Source organism: Zingiber officinale, chromosome 2B, assembly GCF_018446385.1.
Source record: "Zingiber officinale cultivar Zhangliang chromosome 2B, Zo_v1.1, whole genome shotgun sequence".
In the NCBI taxonomy this organism is placed as follows: Eukaryota; Viridiplantae; Streptophyta; class Magnoliopsida; order Zingiberales; family Zingiberaceae; genus Zingiber; species Zingiber officinale.
The window spans coordinates 17858600-17869203 of NC_055989.1; the positions used below are offsets into that span (position 1 = coordinate 17858600).

Here is a 10604-nt window from a genome sequence, read left to right on the forward strand (position 1 = left end):
GGAAGAGGTTTAAGTTCTACCTGCGGTGATTCATGGTTTTCACTTTCCAATGATTTTTGTTCTAACCTCGCTTCTTCAGTCATATGCCGCACAAGGTTGATTTGTCCTCCATCTTCACTGCTCTTTGCAACGTCTTCATCATCCGAGTATGCATCCAGTGTATCGCTGAATCCGAGAAACGGTTCTTCCTCTTCTTCAACCATCTGCACCTCATCAATCCTGCAACACACATTCTGCAGGAAGGGTTGTTTAATAGCTTTAGACAAATCAAACTCAATTTTTTCGCTACCTACGGCTAACGACAGCTTGTGATTTTTAACATCAATTACGGCTCCTGCAGTGGCCAAGAAAGGTCTTCCTAGTATAATAGGTATGTATGGATCTTCATCCATTTCTAGAACAACAAAATCTGCAGGAACGACAAATTTCCCAACCGTGATAGGTACATTTTCCAATATACCTAAAGGATATCTCACAGAGCGATCAGCAAGTTGCAAAGCTAGTGTTGTAATTTTCAATTCACCCAAGTTTAATTTCTTACACAGTGAAAATGGAATAAGATTGACACTAGCTCCTAGATCACAAAAAGCTTTATCAAAGTTATGATTCCTAATCATGCATGGGATTGAAAAACTACCTGGATCCTTGAGTTTAGGAGGTAACCTGTTTTGAATTAAAGCACTACATTCCTCCGTCAGTGCCACCGTTACGCTCTCCTCAATTTTCCTTTTGTTTGTCAATATGTCTTTCAGAAATTTTGAGTATGTGGGCATTTGCTGCAAGGCTTCTGTGAATGGAATGTTAATATACAACTTCCTTAGGACATCAAGAAACTTACCAAATTGTTCATCAAGTTTGGCCTTAATTATCCTCTGAGGGAATGGAATCGGTGGTTCGTATTTTTCTAAGTGTGGGGATTTTTGGCCTTCAGATATTTTTTTTTTTCAGAAGTAGAGAATGACACGGGCGTGCTGTTCATTCCGACACGGGCGTGCTGTTCGCTGGAGGATCTCTCGGTGATTGGCACGGGCGTGCTAATCACCACGTCCTGGTCGTGTTCTTCTCTGTCCGGAAATAGCTTTGGGTTATCCTTGAGCTCATTTACTCTCTTTCCACTCCTCAAGGTAATCGCATTACAATGCTCCGCAGGATTTGTTTCTGGTCTTCCCGAAAATCTCCCTGGTACTCTCGAGGGCGAATCGGCGACCTGCGCAAGTTGATTTTCCAACATTTTAGTATGATTCGCTAAATTATCTATCTTACCGGATATCTGGGAGATTGCTTCGGCTGTCTCTGAATGCTTCCGATTAGATTCCACCATGTGTTGTCGATATTCATCATTTTGTTTCGATTGGGTAGCAATGAAGTTTTCCATCATAACTTCCAAGTTAGACTTCTTCTCTTGCTGAAATCCTCCAGACGCTCCATAATTATTCTGCCCGGATTGATTTTGACTATTTCTGTAGGAAAAATTTGGATGATTTCTCCATCCCGGATTGTAGGTATTTGAATACGGATTGTTGTTTGGCTTTTGAGCATAGTTATTTATCGCATCAACTTGTTCTACCTGCGCTCCGGTAGGTTGCGTGACCATTATTTGGCAATTCATAGCTGAATGTCCTGTCACTCCACAAATCTCACAGATGATACTAGAAACAGCATTAACATTAAAATTCTCAAATTTATAGGTTAATGCATCAACTTTTGCCGCAAGACTATCTAAAGCGCTCACCTCATACTTACCTGCCAATCGAACAGGATTCTCTCTCTCTATCGCCCATTGGTGATGATTCAATGCCACGCTTTCGATAATATCGAATGCCTCCTCTAAGGTTTTGTTCATGAGCGCACCACCTGCAGCAGAGTCTAAAGAGACTTTAGTAGAGTAGGAAATTCCGTTATAAAAGGTATGGATTACGAGCCATTTCTCCAGTCCGTGATGTGGGCATTGCTGCAGTAGTCCTTTAAATCGGTCCCAAGCTTCGAAAAGAGATTCTCCATCTTTTTGCGTAAAATTTGTGATTTGGTGACGGAGTGAAGCAGTCTTGCTTGGTGGAAAATACTTATCTAAAAATTTCTGCTCGAGTTGCTCCCATGTTGTGATACAGTCCGATGGAAGCGAATGTAACCAAGCTCGTGCTTTGTCCCTTAAAGAGAAAGGGAAAAGTCGCAATCTGATCGCATCTGCAGAGGCTCCATTATATTTAAGAGTTTCACAGAATTCCAGAAACACTTCCATATGAAGATTTGGATCCTCCGTAGGTGCTCCTCCAAACTGATGTTGTTGGATCATATTCAGTAAAGCAGGCTTCAGTTCAAAGTTATTTGCTTCAATTGGAGGCCTTCTAATACTAGATCTCAGGCCTCTAGCACTTGGCGCAGCATAGTCTCTCAACAGCTTGTTCTCTACCTGATTGTTCTCTTCTTGATTGGCCATTTCTCGTTGTTTTTGAAGTCGTCTCTGAGTGTGAAAGGTTCGTTCTATTTCGGGATCAACTTCAAGAAGGACTCCTCCTTGACCTGACCTAAGCATTCAACGAGAAAGGAATACTTCCAAATATAGAAAATCGAGTTGCAAAATTGGAAAACACAATTATGGAAAATGAATAAGAAAAATTACATAGAAATCTGGATTAATCAAACTGCAATATTCTAATATTGACACAGTCCCCGGCAACGGCGCCAAAAACTTGATTGCTTAAATCCGCAAGTGCACGGTTTATCGTCAAGTAATAAAATATCGATCCCACAGGGACTGGGTCAAGTACTAGAAATGTACGAGTTTCAATTATCCAAACGAATGATCTAATGAGAAATTTTACTCTAAATCAACAATTCAAGCGAACGAAAATCAACGAAAATATTAAGAGATAAAAACAATCCTAGGATTACGGTTTCACCACTCTAACTATTATCATGACGGTTCTCCGATAATGACTACTTATACCTAGGTTGGCTTCTTTTGTTTGAATGCAACTTTCTTTATCAAGGTATCCGAATTAGATGATCTTTCATGCTTTGAAATCCTGTCACTAGATTCCTGCAAACCTATCTATACGTCCACCAGATTCGTAAGTTGATTCCTAAAATACCAACGGCCACTTTTGGTGATCACGTTGATGTATCTACTTTGATCCGTCCCCAATCTTATGGCATACGTACACAGATGACTCTTACTTGCATAGGATCCTGTCACATAAATCCCGCAAAGCCTATCTAGTCAATTACCACTTTCACAGAAACCAATCAAAGCATCATTCAACAATTTAAACAACCAACGAAAATATGCATAATAAAAAACCAGAGTTAACAACAAATCATGAACATAGTTAGGGGCTACTCCCTTAACCTAAGATTCAAACAACTACTCCATTACACCAGAGAATTCGACAATAAGATAAGGAAAAGACATTACTAATCGTCCTTGCTGATGTCGTCTATCTCCAAGTCTCAATTGCCGCCGCCCCCCTGGTTTTAGGTTTTCTACCCTTTTATAGAGCCTCCTCTCCTTGATAGTCGGTATCACCATTGGATTGACCCTTTCCATCTTTTAAAATCATCGCCGCAATAATAGCAATCTCATTACACGGCCCGATCATGTCCTCCTCTGCTTCCTGCGTCGCTCTTCAACATCTCCGCCACGCCCGTGTTCAACAACACGCCTTGAGCGTGTTGGTCGCTGAAAACCTCGACACGCCCGTGTTTATCAACAACACGGCCGTGTTGTTCTGATACCCTGGGTAATTCGGCTGGTTTTGTGCATCCTATCATCAGAATTCAACGCAAAGCAGTATCCTTCGTCCAAATATGTTAAACCAAATAAAAACTAACAAATATGCTTCTAACAAGATAAAATGAGATGAAATGCATATATGTTTTATGCTCAAAACTGTACATGAGTTGCACACATCAGTAGCCTAGGGTATCACAATCCAGTAATCAAATCAAACCCATCGTCAACTCTATCCACATCGTAGTGAGTCACCCACTGATAAGAAAAGTAGTTAACAGGGTAATCCAACAAATGACATAATGCAGACACTCCACATCCTGCATTCAACATAAGTAGAATCATCATGCTGCTACCAACAATACACCTGGCACACATGCATACACAACATATGTATGATCGACATAATCCTCCAATTAATACACACCAAAGATACTCACAACATAGGTATAAATCATCGTAATACCTCCAACAATACATACCGAAACCGTGTGCATATATCAACCTAAGTATAATCGTCAATACATCTCCAATAATACTCACAACACATACCAATTGAGTATAATCACTTAATACTTCCATTAGAGTCTAATAGACCCAAGTGTATCCATAAATCAAATATAATCCACAAAATACCTCGAATCTTACACCGAACACATCTGCACATAGCACATCTCTGATTAAATCGACAAGATACTTCCAATAAGACAATCAGACACGGGTAAAATCTACTAGAAACCCATAACAATCAGAACTGAAAAAGTATACCCACAATAATCATCATCTGGACAAATATACTCCCACTACATGCAATTTAAACCGCCCATCATAACACTCCTACAACACATAATAATCATATGCACACCACATAGATATGCAGAATCAGCATATTTAATCCAATTAACCTAATATTCTATATGTTACCTTCTATGTTATCCAACTAGGTGCATACAGTCTAAAATAAAAGCCCACATGGAATAGGATACATCGATCCTCTATAGACTGACCAAACCGATAATGGTATACGGCTAATTCAGTCTTTTCCACATCAGTACGAGTCATGTACCCAAATATACTCTAGATATCTAACTAAGCACAAATAATCAAAAGATTCGAACCTCTAAAAGTAGAGTATGACTGTCCTCTACTTATCAAACCAACAAAACTAAATCAGTTATCTACTAATTAATCAAGAATACCTTAATCCTCCACAAGCAACTAAGGTATATCAATGTACGACTACTCAAATCAACAAGTGTAAATCAGACTTCTACTGACCAATCTAACATGAGTAAATAAATATTTACTGATGAAATTTACTAAAATAAAATGGTATACAACTGGCTAGGTCAACATAAAGATATAGATACTATCCATTACCCAACTAATAATAGCAGAGGTTGGTATGTACCTCAATCCGCTATCCAACTAGTAATAACAGAAACTAAAACTACTGGTGTATGATATGAAAAATCACCAGAAACTGTAATCCCTCAATCTCTATTAAGGTCGATCATCGTCAGTGGCTAACCCCTCACATTTAATATGGCTACAACATCAGACAGATACCAGATACAAAGTGTCATAACTATCACAGTCAACAATGCATACTCTAACTAAATAGTAGGATAACAGTATACCAACATACCTCCTATAGCTTGGAGATGTCCTACTGCTGCCAGGTCCCAAAACCCGAAAAGTCACATCGAGAAGACCAAAACACAAAATCCGAAACACCGGGAAAATAAGACTCGTAAGCCGATCTCTGATACCAAATAAATTGGTATCAGATAAATCTCGAAAATCCAGAACACATAGCAAGTATCGTATACCTACTCTGATACCACTAAATTGTCACGCCCAGAGGGAGTCTTTGTCCGAAGAAATATCGACAGCATCTCCCCTGTACGGGTGACAATCTGAGGAAAATCTACATACAAAATATACATCAACCACAAGCGGTTGGAATATACACACAACCACGCAGTTTATATCATCATCCCACTCGGCTGGAACAAAATAAACAACCACGCAGTTATATATATATTTAACAGCCTACTCAGTTGTACTAAAACCAAAAAAAATACAAACTAAAAACAAAAACTGCTAGCCGGCTAGGCTTACACAACACAATAGTATAACATCTCCGTAAACAAAATCGAATACAACACTAATTACACTAATTATAAAACCAATAAAACACAAAAACGGCATGTCTCTTGATGTGAATGGGGACTGGCAAATAATACTCCAAGCGTCTCCATAAACAATCTAGTACAAAAAGATAGTGTCCACGGGTGAGTTCAACAACTCACCGATACCAGTTGATATGTATAGTAAACTATAACAAATAGTAATAACTATGGAGTACAGTCTTCCGATCAAAAGAAGGTAATGATAATAGAAAAGGGTGAAGAGTACTGTACTCACCAGGCCACCTATCGAATAATCAGGTCGTCGGAAGTGTCATAAACTCAGATGCATGTCAAACATACGATCCATCCAAACGCAAGATATATGCAAAGAACACAGTAGTAAACGATAAATGATATGATGCCAATGATCCGGTCACTCCCGACGCCACCATCTTACACACAATGGTGAGACCGAGTGGGTAGGGCTGTGACAACCGTGCACTCTATCGTCACTATACCTGATGAGTGACTGAGTGGACGGGATGCTGTCAGAGTACTCCTGTCCTCTGACCCCAAATCATAAATGGGGGAGCTCAATGCTCTCATCTCCTGGTACACGATGACGGGGAGGTATCTCTGCCGGCTACCACGCTGAGTCACCTGACCAACGGAGCCAAACAGAGTCCACTGTCTGTCGGCTACCACGCTGCTACACTAAATGCCAGCGGAGCCAAACAGAGCGGAACTGTCTGCCGGCTACCACGCTGAGTCACCTGACCAACGGAGACAAACAGCAGAACCGCCACACACCTTTCTGATATACCACTAATCCATGAGTGGTGGTGTGTGCAGTACATGTAACTGACGATGTGCTCAACTATAGTAGAGTCAACAATCGCGCAGCATGCAATCATGATGCATGACACTAAGCATAGCAAGAAACTGATCAGCATAACCATATATATATATATATATATAAAATGAGTACCGTAATATCAATGGTCAAATACGAAGATCTAAGGTACACAGGTCAGATAGGATATTAAAAACTTAGGTCCTGAACATAACAAGCATGATTTGTCACTACCTCTAAAATCATATATATAATCATGTGAGTATTAACATATAATGCATAACAGGTGAGCAAACAAGTATGTAACAGGTATCCGGTAGTGACATATTGAAACAAGAATGAACATAATTATTACTAAGGTTATAACCTACTAAACATATCAACAAGACATATCGAAAAGATAAGTCAAGGTACCCGCCTTTATCTGTAGTCCGTATCGCAATAAATCTCGTATCAAGACATCTGTCTCCAATCAAAGTCCTGCAAATCACGTGATATATAATTTAGCTAATTTTATAAACAACAACTAGCTAAATCCAACCTAACTTAATTAGGAAAACCCTAAGCGATCCATCATTAATTAATCATAATTAATGATTAACTTGAATTAATCTCTTTAATCAATAATCCTCAATCAACACAATCATTTCCTCTCGCTGGTCAACTTATGATTAACAATGTGATCATCTCTAATAAATCCAAGGATTAAATCTAATCCAACATAAATCAACTGTACTTAATTCATCACAACTACAATAAATTAAGCCTTCCATAATCACATTAGGTTAAATTAAACATGAATCCATCATAACTTACCTAATTCATCATTAATGCAAACCAATTTCCCTACTTCTTACCTTAATCCACAGCCCAACAAATCCATAGCAAAGACAACTTGTTGTCGGGACAGAGGTAGCTGTTGGAAATCAAGAAACGCCCTACAATGCACTGTCTGGATCAAAATGAAGCTCAAGAAATCAACATCCAAACAACAACCAAATTTCCAGAACAACCTAAGCACCTTACCTCTTCACTAAACTTCTTCTGTTGGTCCACAACAAGTAGTTGCTGTCAGAAATTGGGGGCAATCGCTGAAAAACCATATACACAACCTGCGCAATGAATCTACAATTAGAGACCAACATTCTCTGTTAGCGTAACCTTCCACCCATCCCAAGTGTTGCTCACGGCAGGATAAAAAAAAAATTAGAGCACAAAAATTGAAAGCCAAACCCTCAGCCCTCACCTTCAATGCCATTGCCCGATTACTGCTACCCTCTGTCGCCTTCTCAAGCTCTTGACTTCTAGCGATCTAGGGCATAGTGTCACCAGGGGCGGCGGCGCACAGGGCAGAAGGAAGGCAGCCATCGCTCCTTATCAGTGGCACGAGGAGGAAGGAAGCTTTGGCAGGCGATAGTGCTAGGGCGGCAGCGATGTTGCTCAGCGTTAGATAGTGGCGTCGAGATCGCTCCGCACAAGAGGTAGAGAAGTGTCTCGGTCGCGTCGGTTGTGGCGACAACAGCGACGCTAGGGCACAGATCGGCAGTGGGCGAGCGCAGGGAAGAAGGAGTTGGCTGGCTCTTGCTCAGGTGTCAGCGACGGCGGGAAGATGAAGAGAGGATCGCCGGTCGTCGCAAGGAAGAGAGTCGGGGAGGAAAAGGAAGAGATGGGCAATTGCAAGAGCGAAGGGAACCGCTTGGCATGCGGGGAGAAAAAGGAAAACAGTGTAGAATAAAAGAAAAGAGAAAAACAAAAAGAAAAATAAAACATTTCCTCGTTTAAACGGGGTAGCCTAAACAGGCTTTCCCGGGGCTCGATTTTATCCCCGTAAACTCGTCCATACGGTCTCCGAAAAATTCCAGAAAAATTTCTAAAAATTCCAGAAAATTCCCTTATCAATATTCGCCATTTTTCGGTATTTTACACCTTTATAAAAAGTTAATTTAATATCATACTTGATCTTAGCTAAAAAAAAAAGTTAAGAAAAGTATGCTTTCTAATATTGTTAGCTCAAGGTATTTATAGAACCTTCTCTGCTCGTAGTGTTATCAATTCTAAGATGTGGGATAAAAGAGAAATCTAGATTTATAATTAATTAATGAAAAAAAATTTCAATAATACGCCGCAACTGAGTCTCAAACTCTAGATCACTACTTGATTAATGAGAAAATTCTCAATAATATATCTTGAACTTTAGATCCATGATTGATGCATTTGTAAAATTTACTAATAAATATTAAAATGATTTTTGGTGTAAAAAGAAGGCAATAAAGTAATTTTATTTCGGGCTTCACCAAAATTACTTAGTAAAGGGGGCAGATTTTACTAAATAATCATTATATATTTGTTATACAATAATAACATAGAAAAATATAATTAAAATTTTAACTTAATTAAAATTTTTTAATTTATAATTTATGTTTAGACTATATATATATATATATATATATATAGCCTCTAGAATGGTTTAGTAGTTCTATAGCTTCTTACCTATGATAGCTATCCGCTAATTGCCTTACTTAGCTCGCACAGATTTTATAAAGCTACAGGCTAAATTTCGTCTACTCTCTTAGCTAATTATGTTTCTACAAAGGTATACTACTCTAAGAAGGACTGAGAACTTTTGATCGAGAGAGGAAGAAAACAAAGCCCGAAGGCTTAGAGTTAATCTCTTTATTCAACCATAAAAATAGAGCACACAAACATAGTAATGTATACAATAACTTACATGTGTAGTTACACTAGTACTTACAGATCAAGCATAGTAAGATAAAGAAAACTTAAGTACTACTACTTACAAGATGAGTAGGGCATATATAGTTGGAGAGTGAAAGAGAAGGGAAGAAAGAGAACTTAGGAAAGCTTTGAGTGTTGGTTGCTACTCGAAAAGCCTAGAGGTTCCATTGTACAAAAATTTTGTACAAAGATCTGAACATTTTCCTAGCTACCATGTGCTCTTTTAAATTAAATTTTGGATCGCCTGCGGAACTTAACACGTTTGATCCAAAACTTAATCTATTTGTTCTTTTAGGTTTTGACTTGGATCTCCTGCGGAACTTAACACGTTCGACCCAAATCACCTTAAGTTATTAATTCCATTAAATATTAATTTCCATAATTGGTTCCCAGTACTGACGTGGCGAGGCACACGACCTTCTTGGATATGGGAGCAACCACCACCGACTAGACAAAACCTTTTATAGAAATCTAATATTTAATTTCCTAAAATAACTTTAGGTTAACCGAAAAGAACAATCAAATCACAAGGAAAAGAAAAAACAAAAGAATACAACATCGAAAAACATATTCGAAATTCTAGAATCGTAAGCCTCTTGTATTTGGTATTATTTCCATAAATAACTAGTATGATGCGGAAAGAAAAATTACTAGTTATACCTTGTAGAAAAACCTCTTGATCTTCTACCATATTCCTCTTCTAACCTCGGACGTTGTGTGTGCAACGATCTTCCGAGATGAGAAACCACCAACCACCTTCTTCTCCTCCTAGCTAGGTTTGGCCACAAAAAGCTTAACCAAGGATGAAGAACAAAACACCAACCAAGCTCCAAGAGATGCTAGCTTTCTCTCCTTCTTCTTCTTCTTCTTCTCCAAGTAGTATCCGGCCGCCACAAGAGCTCCAAGCCTTTGAGAGTTTCGACCACCACAAAGAGGGAGAGAGGAAGAGGATGGCCGGCCACTCCAAGGAATAAAAGAGGGAGAGAAATAATAGAGGTTGTATCTCATGAAGGCACCCTCACCCTTTCTTTTATATTCCTTGGCCTAGGCAAATTAGGAAATTTAATTACAATAAAATTTCCTTAATTCCCTTGACATGATTTAATTGAGAAAAATAAAATAAAATTTCCCCAATTAATCTCTAATGGCT

The 10604-nt window shown here is 38.9% G+C and overlaps 2 protein-coding genes and 1 non-coding gene across 3 annotated transcripts; 1 reads left to right on the forward strand and 2 right to left on the reverse strand.

Annotated features, from left to right (window-relative positions):
- Positions 1-904: 904 nt before the first annotated feature.
- Positions 905-2437, reverse strand: LOC122048178. Its single transcript, XM_042609774.1, has one exon. It carries the CDS (start codon positions 2435-2437, stop codon positions 905-907), a length of 1533 nt encoding a protein of 510 aa, XP_042465708.1.
- LOC122049801 lies at positions 1932-2038 on the forward strand. Its single transcript, XR_006131057.1, has one exon. It is a non-coding gene; the product is annotated as a small nucleolar RNA R71 (small nucleolar RNA).
- Positions 2438-3582: 1145 nt separating the features above from the next.
- Positions 3583-8417, reverse strand: LOC122048179. The gene is made up of 6 exons (XM_042609775.1): positions 7965-8417; positions 7745-7830; positions 7576-7656; positions 7137-7198; positions 5940-6008; positions 3583-3764 (listed from the first exon to the last, which is right to left on the reverse strand). Exons 1-6 carry the CDS (start codon positions 7974-7976, stop codon positions 3583-3585), a joined length of 492 nt encoding a protein of 163 aa, XP_042465709.1. The 5' UTR covers positions 7977-8417.
- Between the last annotated feature and the right edge of the window lie 2187 nt (positions 8418-10604).

What these genes read in the sequence shown, in the direction of transcription:
- LOC122048178 (XM_042609774.1), bottom strand. Translation starts at nt 2,437, where the DNA reads ATGGCCAATCAAGAAGAGAACAATCAGGTAGAGAACAAGCTGTTGAGA.
- LOC122048179 (XM_042609775.1), bottom strand. An exon ending in TTGTTGGGCTGTGGATTAAG is followed by an intron (nt 7,199 to 7,575) that starts GTAAGAAGTAGG and finishes CGTGATTTGCAG; the next exon opens with GACTTTGATTGGAGACAGAT. An exon ending in TTCACATCAAGAGACATGCC is followed by an intron (nt 3,765 to 5,939) that starts GTTTTTGTGTTT and finishes TTCTGATGATAG; the next exon opens with GATGCACAAAACCAGCCGAA.